Here is a 20,600-nt window from a genome sequence, read left to right on the forward strand (position 1 = left end):
ATTCTTAACAGTTACAGCTTTTTCTATTTCTCTTCTAAAATGTGTTTGCTTAGTTATTTGTTCTACTAGCTACACTTGGTTTATATATCACCAAGTTTACATGGTAATAAGATGGGCTAATAAAAAAAAACCTATCAAGTCTAACTCCATGCTACTTCACTACTCTATTCCAGCATCTTTGAATATCTTCATAGTAGCATGGAAATGGTAATGCTTCTTTGTTCTCAATACCCTGCTAAACAGGCTGCCACATTCCTTTTGAAACACCCAATGCATGTGACTGTGTTGTCACTGTCAACAGATATTTGAATTGATCATCCGTCGGGTACATGCTTGTTATCCGTCGGGTAGCCTTGTTGATCATCCGTCGGGTAGCTTTGTTGATCATCCGTCGGGTAGCTATTTGACACTTGACTCCATTTCATTTATGTCAGAAATACAAGACATCTAATATTTATAATTAATCAACCTATTTTGCATAACTACTAGTAGTCAATATGACTCATATGCTACTACAGGATCTACACCAAGTTGTTTGCTGAAATGTGCTACATTACTTATTATTACATAAGCTACTCACCTGGTGGATATCAATTAGTCATTCGTCGGGACTATATTGAATCATCCATCGGGACTATAATTGATCATCTAATTGATCATCCGTTAGGTGCTACAAAATTCACTAAGTTTAATCTACTAAGATGTTTTGTTTAGCTTATCATCAAGTACACAACATATTCCTAACAATCTCCCCCAATTTATGTCTACTGGAATTGTAGCCATAAATTAAGAGAAACTTGATGATAACAAAACACTCTAAAAATACAGATTAAAAAATAGTAGATAAAACTTATAAGTGCTACAGTTCACTAAAAATTGAATAATGCAAAGTACACAAAGAAATTGATCACAATGATTATCAAGGTGCTCCTCTAGTCTGAGTAGATAAATTCATTTCCTTGATTGTCTGGATTTCTTTCCAAGCCTTCTGTTATTTTCTTCAATCTGGTTCTGGAGTTGTCTGTGGAATTCAAGTTCATCAGCTTCTGAGAGATTTAGCATTTCTTGCATTTCCAAAAGAGTCCCATTGCTAGAGATACTCAATTGCTCCTCCAATCTGAAGAATCTTCTAACTCCGTTTTCATCCCTGAATTCCATCAGCCAATAGGGCCTCAGATGCACTCTCTTTCCTGTAAAGGGAATAGATAGAGTTTTTGGAAGTGCATCTTTGGCTCTAGTACTCCTCAGCTCCTCAATCTTCTTTAGAACTAGTCTTCTTGCAGTCACATTATACCCAAAGTTCTTTTTGAATGAAGAGTAGACCTTTATCAAAATAGACTAGCTTTCTAGAAGAATCATGTGAAGTAGCCATATGATCTCTCTTCCTCCCTTGTATTTGAATACCATCCTTTCAGGGAAATGTCTGTGAGCATCAATTCCTCTAACTTCATCCAATTCATCTAAGTAAAGGTTTATGTCAGAAAACTCCTTGATATCACATATGCACAACATGTCTCCCTTGTTGACTGTAGATTTGGCTTTGATTGGTGTCTTGGATCTGAGAGTCACAGGTTTCACTTTCTTGATTGCTCTTGTCTTTGTCTTCTTTGGCTTGTTGAATATTGGAAAGTTTAGTTCAAGAATTGGCAGACTATCCCAGTCTACTGGCTCATCCTTAAAAATTATTGGTTCACCATGAATATTCCTTGTTGGATCCACCACTTTGAATTCTTCAAATACCATAGAGGGTTTTGATGTTTGAGTTGTAGTTATAGGTTTCTTGGGAATAGATTCTTCCTTTTCCTCATCACTGAAGTCCAATTTTCTTTTGATTCTTTGCTTGTACCTTGGTTTCTTTGTCTGTTGAGGTTCAACTTGCACTTCATGATCCTTAGGTTCAGCAATCACAGTTGGTTGTGCATAAATTTCTGTTATGATTTTTACAGCTTGAAGCTTGGCCAAGATAGCAGATTGCTTCTTCTTTTGTTTGAGCTTTTTAGCATCCAAAGCAGCTTGCTTCTTTTCTTGCCCGATTCTCTCTTTCTCTTCCTTCTTAGCTTCCACAAACATGGGGAGTCCAGCCACCACACAAATTTCCTTACCATTTCTGTAAATCTTTGCTAATCTTCTTTTTAGTGCTGGATCAGTTGGATCTTTGTAGAAGGCAATCGACCTAGCCAACAACTTCTTTTCATCTGGCCTAGGTATCTCATACACAGTATCCATAGGATTTTTGTCTGAAAACTTTGGATAGTTTCTTTTAGGCTTCATGAAGAAATTTGCTTTTGGAGATTTTATGCAGGAAGTTTGACCCTTTTCCAGATAGTTCATACTTATGTCATTCACATAGATTTTCATGACTTGAGAGTGATGACTGAAGACTTTATCTGGGTTCTGAATTGGCCCAAACTTTTGTTGTATATTAGCATCTATTTTTCTCCATTTTTCTTCTAGTTCCTTCTCTATAGCTGTAACATCAAGCATCTTAGGATTTGACTTTGACTCAAGCTTTTCAGCTGCTATTTGGATTAGATCAATGCTATCCAACACTGGTGGCTTTGGGAAAGCAATTGTTGGCACAATCACTTTGTTGACTTGTATATTTAGTTGTAGCTCCCCCTCACTTAAGCCTTTCTCCCCCTCACCCTTACTTGAGCTTTTCTCCCCCTTTTTTTAATCATCAAGTAGAGTGCAGGATGAAGATTGTGTAGCCACTAGTTATTGTAGCAGTTGAGTTTGTTGAGCTTGATGTAGATGTATAGCTGTTAGAGAAGCTTTCATTGCAGTCATTCTGATATCCAAGGAATCTATCTTTGTGACAAGATCAGAATTCTTCCCGAGATGTCTCTTGACATCAAGCATTGTAGCTTCTGGAAGTTTAGAATCCAACCTTTCAGAAATGTCCTTTTTCATTTGATCAATCTCAGTCTTGATAGAAGTGACATCCTGATTGTGTTGAAAACCTTGGATTTGTTGTAACTGCAGAGAGGCCAGGTGTGCTTGTAGGAGCTTCTTGGTGCTGGCATTTGTTGTGGATTGAAGAGTAGAGTGTGTCTGACTTATAAGTTGAATGAGGGTGGTCTTGAAATAGTGTTCATCACATTGCTTTAAAAATGCCCAAGATGACATACTAGATCTGGAACTAGGGCCTACTTCTCCCCTATGTCCAATGACCCCTTTTCACTTGCATCACCAAAGAAATCAGTAGATTCCCTAGTCCCATAGTCAACATCATTATCAGCTTTAGGTGGCATAGCTGTGATGGCATCCTTGGTCCTTTGCATTGACTGGGTGGTGTGCACCAAGTTCAGTATTCTTTCTATATTTGCATTGCCCTGTCCAGCCAAAAATTGATATGCTGGAACAGGATGAGTAAATGCCTCAGCATCCAAAGAGAAGGAACTTATAACAGCTTGATTATGTTGAGATAGTTTCTCAATGTCTGCATCATTGGCATTCATTGACTCACTAACAATGACATCCACCCTTATTTCTCATGTAATTGCATTTCTCTCAATTTCTCTCTCTTTTTGCATCAAGGGCTCCCTTTGGCTTCCCACCCTCACACCCTCACCTTCACCATCTAAGGTAGGACTCCTCTCACTCACTTTTGCCAGTCCTGAAAAAATGGACTGAATTTGTTCAATCTTTTTCTCTCCTTTTTCCTGGGAGCAACCCAGACTCTCACTCAAATCACTCCCTTCCCTCAGTCCTAAGAGTGATTGCACTACTACTAAGTCTTCTGCACTTGTAAGAATTGAAGAAATTTGAAGTTGTGCAGAGACACCCAACGGATGATGAATATCCATCGGGTTTGTAGTATGGCTATCTGACTGATGACTGCTATCAGGCTTATCCGTCGGGATACAATCACTACTCAATGGATGATGAATATCCATCGGAATATTAGAAATGAAAGAGTTTGGAGTGGAGACTATTGTAGACTCTGTGCATATTGATGAAAATTTTGGCACAGATGTCTCAACAGTCTCAGAAAGGAATGGTAAATGGGCCAACAAATCATCTAAAAGATGATGCTCACTTACTTGGATTTTTGGCATCTCCAAGAGAGTTAAAGATGGACAATTTGGAAGTGATGTATTGATCATGTCAACATCCAGTGAGTGTGTAGGAGAATTTGGTGTATCACGTGCTTCAATTGTGAGAGATTTTGGTTGTGACTCCACATTTATTGGAGCCACATCAACCTGACTTTGAGAAGGTGCAGTGACTGGGTCTTTAGCACCAGTTTACACTAAAGGTGTGCCCTGTGGACCCCCAAGGGTTTTTGGTTTCTTCTTTCGGATATAGGTTTGGGGTGAGCTTGTGTCCCTTACCCTCTTGGCCTGCGCTCTTGGCTGAGAGCTTTGTTCAATAGTCACATCCTTTTGGGAGGATGTAACTAGTAATGAGCTTAAATCCTTTTTAAGCGCTGCTGTTTGTTGAGAAACTGCAGTTTGGCTAGGCTGGGAAACACTCACCTCTCCAACCTTATTCTTAGGGATTCTTTGATGTTCACCCTGTCCCTTACCTTTCTCACCCTCCTTCACACTCCCCTATTTAGGTTTAGTAGATTTTATAATTGATTTCTTTTGAAAGAAATCAGAGGGGGCTTTCTTAGCTTTGGATTTTGGGATTTTAGTTTTGGCAGCTTGGGTAGGCATCTGTTTGGTCATTGGCACAGATGCCATAGCTACACTAGAAGGCAAAGAAATGTGTGAGGTTGGAAGAGTAGAGACAGAAGAAATTACCTCACTTACATGAGGTCCCTCCATTACTGGAAAATAGTATAAGGGCACCTCCTTGTGATGATCTGCTCTGTTTAAATCTGCAATAAGTCTTCTTTCTTGAACCCAACAATTCAGCTTGTTGGTTGGGTTCTCAATCACAATATTCTCAATAAGATGGTTAGCAAGCATCATAAAGAATCTAGCATAATAGACACTTCTACCTCTCCTATTAAGTTCTCCTAACTTAAAGCCTAACTCAAACAAAACCAAGTCACTGAAATTAAAATACTTATCAGTAACTAGCATGTAAAGCTTGTTAAGCATAGATATATTGATAGAATCAAAATTACTAATCTTACCAGAAAACACTTTAGTTACCACATCACACAGATAACTCCATTCTTTCCTAAGACCCAACCTTCTAATTTCACTTAACTTAGAGGTAGTGAGTGCATAGCCCATAGAATTAAGCATGTTAACAATATCAGTGTCTGTGTGTGGAGTAATAACATTGTTATCAGGGATTTTAAAGCATGCTTTGACAATATCACTATTTATGCAAAATTGCTTACCTTTTAGAGTGAAAGTGACGGTCTTGTCTGTTGAGTTGTACACTGCAGTTGTCCACATTTCCTCTACAACCTCACAGTAAATGGTGGGTGATTCCAGCATGGCATAGTTGAGTTTGCAGTCTTCACAAAATCCATCATTTTGTGATAGTCACCAGACTGTTGAATCTCCTTGTTTACTAAAGCTGAGAAGTTGTTTTTCTAATAGATATAACCAGTTTCAGACATGATTTTCACTACAGGTGCCATTGCTAAAGATTTGAAAGTTTGCAGAGAGAGAATTTGCTTTTGAGAAGAAAGAAATTAGAGCAATTGAATCTTGAGAATGATAAAAGAAAAGAATGAACACGAATTTAGCTTTTATACTATCTCAGAGAAAAACTGACAAAAATAATAAAGTGAAATAAAGAACCAATAAAAATTGCCCAAAATAGGTGTTTAAAAATAAATAAACTGTAAAAATCCGTCACTTATCTATCGTGTCATGCTTACAAACTGTAAGTATACTCGATGGATAATGTTCAGAGAATTAACGGCTAGGATTGAGACAATTTAACGGATGAAGATAAAACAGTTATCCGTCGAGTTATAAAATATTCCAGAAAAATAATTGATTTCTATTGAAAAATTGAATTCCGACGGATGATCAAACTTGATGGATAATGATCATCCATCGGGATGCAAATTTTGACTTAGCCAAAATTTCATCCAAAGCAGGAAAATCAATTAAATTTCTGGCTACATAGAAAATTGTAAAATATCTGAAATAATTCAAGAATAATTGAGCATACCTAACTCACTTACCAACCTTGAAAAGGTGGATTCATCAAGTGGCTTGGTAAATATGTCTGCAAGCTGCTTTTCACTTGGAACAAAATGCAATTCCACAGTACCATTCATCACATGTTCCCTTATGAAGTGGTACTTGATGTCTATGTGCTTTGTTCTTGAATGCTGTACTGGATTTTCAGTGATGGAAACTGCACTTGTGTTATAACAGAAAATAGAAATCTTATCCACTTGTAGGCCATAGTACAACAATTGGTTTTTCATCCACAAAATCCGTGCACAACAACTACTAGCAGCAATATATTCAGCTTCAACTGTAGAGGTAGAAACTGAATTTTGCTTTTTACTGAACCATGACACAAGCTTGTTCCCTAGAAATTGACAAGTTCCTATTGTACTTTTTCTTTCTATTTTACAACCTGCATAATCTGCATTTGAATAACCAGTTAGATCAAAACCAGAATCTCTAGGGTACCAAATGCCAAGTTTTGGTGTTCCCTTGAGATATCTGAAAATTCTATTGATAGCTACTAAATGAGATTCTCTAGGATCAACCTGAAATCTAGCACAAATACAAGTAGCAAATATTATATCTGACCTACTAGCTGTTAAGTACAGAAGTGAGCCAACCATGCCCCTATAGCTTGAAATATCCACAAATTTTTCAGTAGTGTTTAATTCAAACTTAGTTGCAGTGGCCATGAGAGTTTTTTCAGATGTGCAATCCATTAGTTCAAACTTCTTTAAAAGATCATGAATATATTTAGTTTGACTAATGAATATTCCATCACTAACTTGCTTAACTTGCAAACCAAGAAAGTAAGTTAGTTCTCCCATCATGCTCATTTCATACTTACTTTGCATCAAATTGGGAAACTTTGTGCAAAGTTTTTCATCTGTAGAGCCAAATATAATATCATCTACATAAATTTGAACAAGTATACTAGAGCCATTAACATTTCTAAAGAATAAATTTTTATCAACAGTACCTCTTGTGAAGTGATTTTCTAAAAGAAACTTTGATAAAGTGTCATACTAGGCTCTAGGTGCTTGCTTCAGTCCATAAAGTGCTTTCAAAAGATAGTAGACATGATTTGGGAAATTTGGATCTTCAAAACTAGGAGGCTGACTAGCATAGACTTCCTCCTCCAAATCTCCATTCAGAAAAGCACTTTTGACATCCATTTGATAGACCTTGAAATTGGCATGAGCTGTATAGGCCAAGAAAATTCTGATGACTTCAAGTCTTGCAACAGGAGCAAAAGTTTCATCAAAATCTATTCCTTCTTGTTGATAATAGCCCTTAGCAACCAATCTAGCTTTGTTCCTTACTATTATGCCATTTTTATCCATCTTGTTTCTGTATACCCATTTGGTGTCAATTGGATTCTTTCCTTTAGGCTTGGGTACCAGCTTCCATACTTTATTCGTTTAAAATTGGTTTAGCTCCTCCTGCATAGCTAAAATCCAATCAAGATCCAATAAAGCTTCTTCTACCTTCTTTGGTTCTTCCTTAGATAGGAAGCTGCTATATAGACATTCTTCTTGAGTTGCTCTCCTTGTTTGAACTCTAGAAGATACATCACCAATGATGAGCTCAAAGGGGTGATCTTTTGTCCATTTCCTTTGTTGAGGTAGATTAGCTCTAGATGAAGAGGCCCCATTGTTGTCTTGATGTGTGACTGAGTTTTGATTATTAGAAACTCCCCCTGAGTTTGTGAATCTTTGACTTGAGAAAGGGGAATTTTCTGTTAGTGATCTATTCTGACTTTTAGCTTCTCTTAATGACCCGACGGATAAGGCATATTGTCTCCCGACGGATGAAGCATTTTGTAACTCGAAAGATGTTGAATTTTGTGCTTCATTAGTAGTAGATTTTTCTGCATTATCCTTTGCCATTGTTTCCTGATCACTTTCATCATCACTATCATCACTAACCATCTCCACATTATCAAATTTGAGACATTCATGAGAATCTTCATCTTGCAGTCCCTCAATCTTTTTATCATCAAACACAACATGTATTGATTCCATAAAAATGTTGGTTCTAAGATTGTAGACTCTATATGCTTTTCCCATAGCATATCCAATAAAAATTCCTTCATCTGCTTTAACATCAAACTTCCCATGTTGGTCAGTTTGATTTCTCAAGATATAACATTTGCAGCCAAAGACATGAAGAAAACTTAGAGTGGGTTTCTTGTTCTTGAACAATTGATATGGTGTCATGCATTTTGATTGATTTACCAAAGAAATATTCTGAGTGTAACAGGCAGTGTTCACAGCTTCAGCCCAAAAATATGTTGGTAATTTTGATTCTTCAAGCATTATCCTTGCAGCTTTAATAAGAGATATGTTTTTCCTTTCTACCACTCCATTTTGTTGTGGGGTTCTTGCTGCAGAAAATTCATGCATTATACCATTCTCTTCATAAAAAGATCTCATCACAGAATTCTTGAACTCAGTTCCATTGTCACTCCTGATTCTCCTTACTTTAAAATCAGGATGATTGTTGACTTACCTTATGTGATTGATGATGATTTCACTAGCCTCATCTTTAGACTTTAGAAAATATGTCCAAGAGAACTTTGAGAAATCATCTACAATTACTAGGAAAAATCTTCTCCTTGAGATGGACAACACATTGACTGGTCCAAACAAATCCATGTGTAGCAATTATAAAGGTTCTTCAATTATTGAATCAAGCTTCTTTCTAAATGATGCTTTAATCTGCTTTCCCTTTTGGCAGGCATCACACAGTCCATCCTTAGAAAACTCCACTTGAGGAATGCCTCTAACCAGTTCTTTCTTGAAAAGCTCATTCATGGTCTTGAAATTTAGATGTGATAGCTTCTTGTGCCACAACCAACTTTCATCTTGACTTGCTTTACTGAGAAGACAAGTAACAGATTCTGCATTTGATGAGTTGAAGTCAGCTAGATACACATTTCCTCTTCTCACACCAGTGAGAGCCACTTTGTCGCTCCTTTTGTTTGTCACAACACAGGCTTCTGAGTTGAAGGTTACTGAATTTCCCTTGTCACAAAGCTGGCTGATACTCAACAAATTATGCTTGAGACCATTCACTAGGGAAACCTCTTCAATGATGACATTATCTTTTGAAATCAAGCCATATCCCACAATATAACCCTTGTTGTCATCCCCAAAGGTAATACTTGGGCCAGCTCTCTCCTTGAACTCTGTGAGCAGGGTAGAATCTCCAGTCATGTGCCTTGAACAACCACTATCCAGGTACCAAAGATTCTTTCTGTTTCCCTGCACACATCAAAACCAAATCAAGTTGATTTTGGTACCCAAGTTTCCTTGGGTCCTGCCTTGTTAGCTTTCTTCTTTGGTTTATTAGGTTTGACCTCATTTGACTTGGGAATATCTGGTTCATCCTTAGTCATTTGAGTTGGACCTTTGAAACCAGTCATTAAAACAGAATTATCATGCACACTTTGATTGGCAGGGAAAGGCATGCTATTTGCAAACATGTTATTCCAGTAAGGCATGCTAAATGGCATTTGAGGCATACTAAATGCAACATAATAAGGATTAGGTGCAAATGGCATATTAGCAAATTTTGCATTCATATTCTGAGCAGACATAGCATTCATAGGCATAGAAGGCACGACAGTCATGTTGGGAAAATAAGAGGGTACATATATGGGAGTTGTCATGGCAAGTTTGTAATTAACAGAAAGATGATTAACACTATCACACTTAACACATATTTTTCTTGGGTCATATTTATCAGGTGTATAGTTGTTATATTTGTTAATCCCTACTATCCCATTTCTATTGTTTTTCTTTTTAGCTTCTGTTTTAACCTCAATCTTCTCCAATCTGTCATTCAATTGCTTGATAGACATATGGACAATATTAACTTCCTTCTCCTTCTTCACTTGACTTGATTCTCCTGGAACAAAGTTTTTGGAAACTGATCCATATTTCTCTTTCAGCTTGGCAAGTTTGGCTTTGCTCACAGGTTTGCTTACAGCCGACGGATGAGGATTTGTGTCACTCGACAGATAATTCTTTTGATTATCCGACGGATGACTCTCATCATCCGTCGAGTCCACATCTGTTAGAAATCCTTCATCCAAATTGGATTCCAACTTCTCCTTATTCTTTTTCCAGGCTGCATCACAAAAGGACTCAATACCTTGAACTTTAGTGATTTGAGCATGAACATCTCTGGATGATTTCCATGCCTTAATCACCTCTTGTTCTCGTTCAAGTTGCTTCTTCAAAATCTCTTCTTTCTTCAAGGACTCAGTTGATTCATCCTTAGCAATCTTACACTCAATTCTTAATTTTTCAAATTCAATAAACTGAGATTCTAGCACATTATTTCTTTCACTTAAAAACAAATTGTTTTCTTTGATTTTAGCATTTTCTTTGGTGAGTGACTTAAATGTAACACGCAAGTGATATAATTCTGTAGACATGTCATTAATAGCATCATTACACTCAGCTTTAGATAAATGTGCTAGGTTAGTGGTGATTACCTGATTACTTGAAGAACTAGTTTCTGTTTCATCAGACTGGGCCATTAGGGCTAGATTGACATAGCTGACATCCTCATCTTAATCCAAACCATCAGCTGCCCAATCATTTTCCTATGTAATGAAAGCCATTTCCTGTTGCTTGAGCAACTCAAAATACTTTTGTTTATAATCAACAGGCTCAAACTTCTTTTTGCTGAAATCTGACTTTCTACACTCACTGGCAAAGTGCCCTGCCAAGCCATATTTGAAACATTTGAATTTAGATTTAACCACCATGTTTCTATTTGGCTTGGTTTCTCCAAAGTTCTTTTTGAACTTGAGCTTGGAAAATCTTCTGTAAAGAAAAACTAAATGCTCATCAATATCATCCATGTCATCTTGGCTCAAATTGTCTTCATTTTCAGCTAGCAGCCCTTTTCCCTTGTTCTCACATGCCTTTGAAGTAGACTCAACAACTTCTACCTCCATCTCTTTCTCTTTCTCTAACTCAACAACCAGTGCTATGAACCATCCTTTCTTCCTTCCTTTCTCCATCCTCTCATCTTGCTCTATTTCAAGCTCATAAGTTTTCAGGATGCCATACAGTCTCTCCAAAGTAAACTCCTTGTAATCTTGAAAGTTTCTCAATGAGACTGTCATTGATTTCCATTCCTTTAGGATAGATCTAAGGAACTTGAGATTGGAGTCTTTTGTCTGATAGATTCTTTCATGCAACTTCATAGCATTTAGTAGTTTTTAAAATCTACTAAAAATATCAGTGAGAGACTCACTATCTTCAATGAAAGTGCTCATATTGCTGAATTAGCATCTGCATCTTATTTTTCCTTACTTGCTAAGTACCATCACAGATAATTTGAATTGTGTCCCAAATCTCCTTGGCTGTTTTGCAGTTAATGATGTTATCAAACATATCACCATCAACTCCATTGAACAATATATTCATGGCCTTCTTGTCTTTCCTGACTTGCTCAATATCAGGATCTGACCATTCATGCTTGGGCTTGGGAACAGATGGTTCATTCCCTGTTACAGCTCTCATTGGTACATGAGGACCTCTCTCTATGCAATCCACATAGGTCTCATCTTGAGAAAGAAGATGTAGGTGCATCTTCACCTTCCAATGGTGATAATTGTCTTTGTCCAGAAATGGAATCTTAACTCCAACATCATTCTTGTTCATCGTGCTGTTTGTTGTGATCTTTAAACTCTTTGTACTTCAAGAGGTTGCTCTGATACCAATTGTTCATCCCTAACAATACAACAAGAATTACAGAAGGGGGGTTGAATGTAATTCTGGCTTCTTTTTGAGATTTTTAGAAACTGTTCTAACTTAATAATACATAAGTGTTTGATTTGCAAAGTGCGGAATGAAAGAATTATATATATGAAAACACAAGTAATAAAAACACAAGTCTTTAAAACTTTCTGGTGGATTTAAATGTATCCACCAGATATATATATATATATATATATATATATATATATATATATCAAGAGAATCTTGTGAAGCTTGAATAGCTTACAACTGCTTGTACACGTGAACAAACAAACTACAGAGAAATTCTTAACACTTATAGCTTTTTCTATTTCTCTTCTAAAATGTGTTTGCTTAGTTATTTATTCTACTAGCTACACTTGGTTTATATATCACCAAGTTTATATGGTAATAAAATAGGCTAATAAAACAAAATCTATCAAGTCTAACTCCATGCTGCTTCACTACTCTATTCCAGCATCTTTGAATATCTTCATAGTAGCATGAAAATGGTAATGCTTCTTTGTTCTCAAAACCCTGCTAAACAGGCTGCCACATTCCTTTTGCAAACACCCAACGCATGTGACTATGTTGTCACTGTCAACAGATATTTGAACTGATCATCCGTCGGGTACATGCTTGTTATCCGTCGGGTAGCCTTGTTGATCATCCGTCGGATAGCTTTGTTGATCATCTGTCGGGTAGCTATTTGACACTTGACTCCATTTCATTTATGCAGAATTACAAGTCATATAATATTTACAATTAATCAACCTATTCTGCATATCTACTAGTAGTCAACATGACTCATATGCTACTACAGAATCTACACAAAGTTGTTTGCTGAAATGTGCTACATTATTTATTGTTACGTAAGCTACTCATCCGATGGATATCAATTAGTCATCCGTCGGGACTATATTGAATCATCCGTCGGGACTATAATTGATCATCCGTCGGGTACTACAAAATTCACTAAGTTAAATCTACTAAGATGTTTTGTTTAGCTTATCATCAAGTACACAACATATTCCTAACAGAAATTATGTTGGATAATAATTCATAGTGTTTATAGTTATATTAGATACATGATTTAATTTTTTAAGTAAATCATATTTATTTAAACCTTTTTTTGGAATGTGTTAACCAACTTTTTAAGAAGATGTTAACCAACCGACCAAACGAAACCATGTTTCGCTTATAATAGTACATTATATATATATATATATATATGGATTTACTCCAATAAAAACTTCCTTATAATGAAAATTAGAAAATAAAAAAAAAATCTAAATCATGTCGAAATATAACACATATGGTATGTAAATTGATCGTTGGGAGATGGTGAAAAATATAGTGAAGTCATTTGATTGGAAAAATCAAACTAAAACGGAGGGAAAAAACTGAGATTATGTGTAGGAGGGTGTAGATTAATTCTGTGTGCTGCCCATAGGGGATATTACATTAGATTGATCTAGTGGTTTAGATTAATTTTTAGTTTTCTTTTTAAAATTTGTTTTTATTTAATCATCTCTCTCTCTCTATATATAGCATAGTTGGCAGAGAACAAAGCATAAGCTTCTATTTTATTCCGGCGTGTCTTTACAAGTTTGATCATGGAGTCCTTATATAAGCTCTCTAGAAATACGTTGCAAGGATGGATTTGAAAGACAAAAGGACATGTGTTATGTGAATTAGAAAGTCAAGAGTTTTGTTCTAAAATGCTCTAGGGACATCCACATTGTAACACTCCCCCCTGGATGTCCCATTTTCAATAACAGTGTCTCGTTAAAACCTTTTTAGAAAAAAAACCTTTGGAAAAAAATCTCCGTAAAGCAAAAAAAGTACATCGATTTTAAGCATTTCTTCCCGATGACTTAGGTTACCAAAAAAAGACCCGAAACTCTTGGTAAATGTATAGCTGGATCCATTTGACATGCTATCTATGTCATCATCTGTAGTTACATCTTCTGTTCCACCTCATTACAATTTTCAGTCCTGAAAAAATGTAAGGACTGTCACAAACCTCAGTATTGTTCTGGGGCTAAAAAGAAGCTAAGTATGTTGACTAACATACCCGAGTTTTGTTCTTGGTGCTAGGAACTGAACTTCAACCTACAAAAAGAAAAATAAGCTTGAATTCTCATTAATCAAATCCATTAATGTACATTGTTTAACATTGAAGACTGAACTACTTATTGCACCAAAATTTTTTACAGCACCGAATGTTAACAATGTAAATGACTTACTTGTATAGTCGTCCCATGAGCACATTTTTTCAAAGGCAATGAAACAGGGACATAAACTTTTGAACTCATATGACCCGTAAGATTGATTGAAGCTTCCCTGATGATACTGGATCTAGTTTTTTAAGCAAAAAAACCTTTGCAATGACAGAAAATTCAATACAACAGTCAATGACAAAGCACATCAGTATAAAATACCATTTTATAAAAATAATGGTGATTATAGTTGAACGGAATTGGTAAGCAGAAATGGATGATGACCGGAATTGATATACTAAATGTATATCATGTTGATGTCATTGTGGTGGTTATAATTTTGTTTGTGGTGATTTAAATTTAAATCCAGTAATTTTGATTATGATGTTGGTGGTTGTAGTTGACGAACAGATCTGGTGTGGAGAAAAAGTAGATGGGTGTTGTGATATTAACACCCATCTAAATTTTTAGGTACTTGTGCCAAAAATATAATATTAACATATATTTAAATTTTTGGAAATTCTTATTATTTAAAACTTATTTGCTACTGGTGTAACAATTTTACGAGCATGTTCTATTAAAACACGTAGGAACATATTTATTTTACAAACCTAGTATACTTATGGGCATGTAGTCGTTCGGTTAGGTACGGTACTCAAACTTTATTAAAAAAATTTAAAATTTTAAAACAACATCTTTTACTTAAAAAAAAAATTAAATTCAAATTTTAAATTAAAAAAATTATATAATATTAAAAAAAGTTAGTATATGGCAGAAATTTTAAGTTAGTATAATTAATTTACAACTCAAAGAAATGATATTGTTGGAGTAATTTGTGAAATAAAATTGACAAAAATATTATGCATTAAAAAGTAAAATTTTCTCAAATATATCAACCTACTTTTAAGATACAAAAAAAGGTTTTACTTAATCGGAATCCAGCTAAAATGAGAACACGTATGAAAATAATCCAGGTCATATCGACTCGACTAGGCGGGCGGAGCTAGCGGTGCTACAAATTTTGTCCCCTTTTATGAGCGTAAAATAATACAGTAATAAAAAATAATAATATATATAACAAATAAATAATATAGTTTCAACACACTACTTCCTCAACAAACCTTTCCTTTTGGCATTTTCACAAACACATAAGATTCGCAATCTCAAAACCTAAAATACCATGAATTTGTAATGAATTTATTTAGAGCTTGGGATCTGTAAAATAGGGTTTTCGAAACTACCGATTATAAAAAAATAAGATGGCGTCTTCGAACGGAGACGTGGACAGATGGATCGAGCAATTGATGGAGTGCAAGGCGTTAGCGGAAGGAGATGTGAAGGTGTTGTGTGAGAAAGCGAGGGCTGTTTTGGTTGAAGAATGGAATGTGCAGCCTGTTAAGTGTCCTGTTACTGTTTGTGGTGATATTCATGGTCAGTTTTATGATTTAATTGAGCTCTTTCGGATTGGTGGGAGTTCTCCTGATACTAATTATCTTTTTATGGGCGATTATGTTGGTAAGATCATCCCCCCCCCCCTTTTGTTTATGTGTTGGTTTCTGTGGATTGATAGTTTGGGGTTTGTTAGCTGTTTTAATTGGATTGTTAGATGTTGTGTGTGTGTCTGAGAGTGTGTGAGAGAGAGAGAGAGATTCTGTGAATTGATACTTTGGAGCTGTTATAGTTGTTCCATTTGGATGTTTAATTCAGTTATTTGTTGTGTATGTGTGTGTTTTGATTATACTCTAAATTGATAGTTTGAAGTGGTTGAGTGGTAAATTTGGATTGGATTGTTAGTTTTGTTAAGTATAATGATTACCATATAAAGACATGATATTTATTGAAGAAATAATTTACGTGTGTGTGTATCGGGGATTTCTGTAAATTGTAAATTTGAAGTCATTAGTTGGTCACTTGAACTATTAGGAATGTTAGATTATTTTTATAAACTTCTGTATACATGATATCTAAAGAAGAAATATTGTAAATGTTGGAAATAACCATTTTTTCTAAAATTTAAATGTGAATTTTCTGTAAGTTAAAAGTTTGGGGTTGATAGCTGTTTTGATTGGATTGTTATTTAGGTTATTTGTAAAAAACCATTATAGAAATACGTGTTATTTGTAGAAGAAGTGTGTATGTATTATATTTGTTTGAGTACTTACATATTTTAATTTTTTTGATGATTTTTATAAACTGGAAGTTTGATATGTTCTAATTGGATTGTTTAGTAATTTAAAGTAACATGCTTTATAAATACTTGATCTATATAGAATAAATGGTATGTGTAAGAACTTTGGGGCGCTTAGGTTTTAATTTGTTTAGAAATCGAAAATTGTATTTAAGAAGGTCATTAAATGTATCAGGGTATGACAGTTATAAGCTGGATTTTACTTGTGTGTGAGTTCATTACGAAGAAGTTTAAAGTGTAGCTAGTATTTACTATTTTTATGAATCTTGAATCTTAGTTTGATTGTCATGTATTACATTTAAGGTAAATTTATGATATTAGATAATTTTTAGTTTGCGAATGATACGCTTATAGATTGTGTGTTACTTGATAATCAAGATGGGAAAAGGAAATTTTTTGATTCAGAATAACTGAATAAGAAATACCAGCTTGTTCCTTTGCATGGGACATTGCTATACTTTTGAGATTCTTTATTACATTACATGGGAGTAGAATCTATACGCACATACGTAACTCTTATTACATCCATACATAGACAACATACCTTAAAGTATATGATGGTTGGAATGAGGGCATTGGGGCTGTATTCCGTGTTCATATTTTTTTTGTATATAACAATGTTCAGTTTTAACCAAATTAAAATGTTAGTTAGGATATGGGGACACCTACTATTGGTTAAGCAGGCTGTGGCAACGATGGCTGACTAGTTTGTGATCAGTTGGCACCTCTTTAACCTGATATGTCATAAATGTAGAGTCAAACTTAAATTTTGACATGAATAAATTCATGTATACGACAACGATACTCCTCTGTCCTCTCTTTATCTACTGGCTTTGTCGCTCTCTTTGTCTACTGGCTTTGTCGTGGTGTGTTTGAGCATCTTTTCAGTTTGCGGTTACCTGAAACATGGCCGTGTCTTTTCTAAATCGTAATGCTTACAATGTAGTCGACATTGGATTTGGATTCCACGATTCATAGATAAATTAGTATCAATCTATTATGTAGTTGTATACTTTGTAATTAACACTTATTACATTGTTGGATCCTTGAGTCTCCATTCTCGGGAAACTTCTTTTGTATGTTCGAATCCTCTTATTGTGCATTTACTCTTGTCAATCATAGTATATTCTCATGCCTTTTTCGCGTTATTTTTCATTTATATACAGAACAAGTTTATTGACTGAAAAGTGTCTAAACTGATGATGAGATGTATGGTTTTATCATAACGTAATAGGTACAGATCATATTAAATGAAATCTGAAAGTGCTTAGGGGATGTTTGATTCTCCTTTTTAGATAATTGGTAACTTCATATGAATTCAATACATTCTGCAATTATTCTCATGAACATGTCAATACCTAATATGTTATAGAAAATGATAATATTATACCTTTGGTAACTTAATATATTACTTTCCATATTAACACATATTCTCATGAACATGTCATTACCTAATATGTTATAGAAAATGATTATATTATACCTTTGGTAACTTAATATATTACTTTCCATATTAACACATGTACTTTATTACTGTTTCATAGTTATGGGAAAAAGGTAACCTAAATTTGGCCGTGAATATGAAAATTTGGCAAGTGACACTTATTCTAATTTATGTATGATCGTAGCTAGTTATTGATGCCTTTTACCCTTGGTAAGTGGTGTGCAGTGAAACATCTCTTCTCTGAGTGTAGACTATAGAAATGCTAGTGCTTTTAGACGGAAGTTAATAGTTTAGTGGTTCTATGTGTTGCCTTGTTTAACTAGAATATCATCCAACTATAGTAGAAGTCTTCATTACAAGAACGTATTTGTCACACAAAACAGTCGATTCTACTAATATAACTATTAAGCAAGTATTCTCAATAGCCTAATGTTGAACATGTGCGGTACAGTCACCATATTCAGCTAACCGTTCCCTGATTGTACGGCATATAAAGAAACATTTTGACGCCTGTTCTGGAGTAGACAGTATTTTCTTTTTTCTCGTAATCAAACTCATACAAGTTCATGTGTATTTTTTCCTTTGAACAATTATTTTTGTTGGAATTATTAATTTAATCATACTAAGATTCTTGCAGATCGTGGGTACTATTCTGTAGAGACTGTCAGCCTATTAGTGGCCCTAAAAGTTCGATATAGAGACAGGATTACAATCCTCAGGGGAAATCATGAAAGTAGGCAAATTACTCAAGTGTAAGGCCTTCTATTAAATCATATACGGTCATTTTGATATGCAAGCAACTTTTTTTCTGGTCAACAAATGACTGTCTATGTTATGAGTATCTTGTAATCCATAAGCAAATATATTCCTTGTCTAATGTTCTTCACGGATCATGTTAAATTCCATGCTGAAGTTGATGAGTTTAAAGTTTGTCAGAAAATTTTAAGAGAACTTAATGAATAACTGAAAGTCATAGGAATTATCTCCTTCGTAGAGTACGCTACTGAGATGAACTATACCCTTCATGTTCTGTTTAGTTGTAGCTGGTCTGTTTACAAGACTTTTAGCTGGTTCCTAAATATGTTAATGTTATTCATGTTCCTCCACTCTCCAACTTCAGGTATGGTTTTTATGATGAGTGCTTGCGGAAGTATGGGAATGCGAATGTTTGGAAATTTTTCACTGACCTTTTTGATTATCTACCTCTTACTGCCCTTATAGAAAGTCAGGTTTGTTATGCGTCAACTTTAATATCTTATTTTGGTAGTCACAACTCACAACTTATAACAATTTAGAACTGATAAAAATGCAGGTATTCTGTTTGCATGGAGGGCTTTCACCATCTTTGGATACTCTAGATAATATCAGATCCTTGGATCGTATACAAGAGGTGCATTTTCAATCGCTACTTCTGGAATTTGTATTATGTGTAATGCCATGTGTAGTTTGTATTTATATCCCAACCACGATATATATTACCGTGGTCGGTTTTCATTACAACCGTCATTTGACCTAGCATGACTGTTAAACTATATCTATGACTCTCTACATGCAATTCTTTTACATCCGATAAAGAGACTTTTGCTCTATCTGTTTCTTCCTGTACCCTGGAGTGAACAATCAAGCAAAGGACGCCTTCTTATTTTTTTTCTATAGATATATAAACTGTTTTGTTTGAGTATCTATTATCATCAAATAAAATGGAAAAGTTATGCCTATGAATGTATGATGTATGCTTTTTTTGTTAACCTCATATACTATTGACTAGTATACTTCAGCAATTTGCACATATTTCTTATGTTTGTGTTACTCCGACTACATATGAAATATGCTAGGTTCCACATGAAGGACCTATGTGCGATCTTTTATGGTCTGATCCAGACGACCGGTGTGGTTGGGGAATATCTCCACGGGGAGCTGGTTATACCTTTGGACAGGATGTAGCTGCTCAGTTCAACCACACTAATGGGCTATCTCTAATTTCAAGAGCCCATCAATTAGTGATGGAAGGTTTCAACTGGTGTCAGGTTTGTGAACCTAAGGAGATTTTGTTTTTGGGTCTTATTTAAATCACATCATAATCTTATCTCCTTATACAATACTTCCAGGAAAAGAACGTAGTAACAGTATTCAGTGCTCCAAACTACTGTTACCGCTGTGGAAATATGGCAGCAATTCTAGAAATTGGGGAGAACATGGACCAAAATTTTCTACAGTTTGATCCAGCACCTCGGCAGATTGAACCTGACACCACCCGTAAGATACCTGATTACTTCTTATAATTTCAACCAGGTAACAGCCTTTTTGTAGATCGTGGTCGCCCCACTGCGTGGTTTTGGAGAAGGAGTTTTTGTTCTCGAGAAAGTGGCTACATAATTCTTTTATCAGGAGTTTTTCTGCTGTTGACTTCACATCCAAGAAACGCAGGGAGAACCCGATAGAACAAAAGGCAGCAGCCATTTTATTATGTATATTGCCCAAGATTTACATAAATATGTGTTCTGTAATTTAACAATAGGAATCAGATTTCAGGATTTTGTTTTATCCATTTGCTTGGAAGTTGGTAACGCTTACATACTTGCTAAGCACCTACAAGTTGTAGAGTTCGTTAATTTTCATTCTTTTAGATAGTTGATAAAAATTTATGCTAAAACTACTTGTCTGAGAAATTGTATATTATTGGTAGTTAGAAAATGCTGTTTGTTGTCTAAAGACTTGTGTTTATAGGCCCAAGTTCTGTATCTGAAAATCATAGTAAAACAATGGCAAGGACTTCAGTATGATTGGGCAGTTGAGCTTGTGTAGAATCCCACATGTACTCGGATATTTGTTTTTGACAAAGCATCCGATAAGAATTTGATGAAGAACGTTGTGAGAAAATCAACTAGG

At 35.2% G+C, this 20,600-nt stretch overlaps 1 protein-coding gene across 1 annotated transcript; it reads left to right on the forward strand.

Annotated features, from left to right (window-relative positions):
- Positions 1-15,165: 15,165 nt before the first annotated feature.
- Positions 15,166-20,364, forward strand: LOC141725067 (serine/threonine-protein phosphatase PP2A-2 catalytic subunit-like). The gene is made up of 6 exons (XM_074527446.1): positions 15,166-15,594; positions 18,349-18,463; positions 18,832-18,940; positions 19,024-19,101; positions 19,547-19,738; positions 19,820-20,364. The coding sequence occupies exons 1-6, from the start codon at positions 15,339-15,341 to the stop codon at positions 19,991-19,993; spliced, it is 924 nt and encodes a 307-aa protein (XP_074383547.1). The 5' UTR covers positions 15,166-15,338; the 3' UTR covers positions 19,994-20,364.
- Positions 20,365-20,600: the final 236 nt, after the last annotated feature.

The sequence above is a fragment of the Apium graveolens genome, chromosome 5, assembly GCF_009905375.1.
Source record: "Apium graveolens cultivar Ventura chromosome 5, ASM990537v1, whole genome shotgun sequence".
Taxonomy (NCBI): Eukaryota; Viridiplantae; Streptophyta; class Magnoliopsida; order Apiales; family Apiaceae; genus Apium; species Apium graveolens.

What these genes read in the sequence shown, in the direction of transcription:
- LOC141725067 (XM_074527446.1), top strand. Translation starts at nt 15,339, where the DNA reads ATGGCGTCTTCGAACGGAGACGTGGACAGATGGATCGAGCAATTGATG. An exon ending in CCTTGGATCGTATACAAGAG is followed by an intron (nt 19,102 to 19,546) that starts GTGCATTTTCAA and finishes GAAATATGCTAG; the next exon opens with GTTCCACATGAAGGACCTAT. An exon ending in AAGGTTTCAACTGGTGTCAG is followed by an intron (nt 19,739 to 19,819) that starts GTTTGTGAACCT and finishes CAATACTTCCAG; the next exon opens with GAAAAGAACGTAGTAACAGT.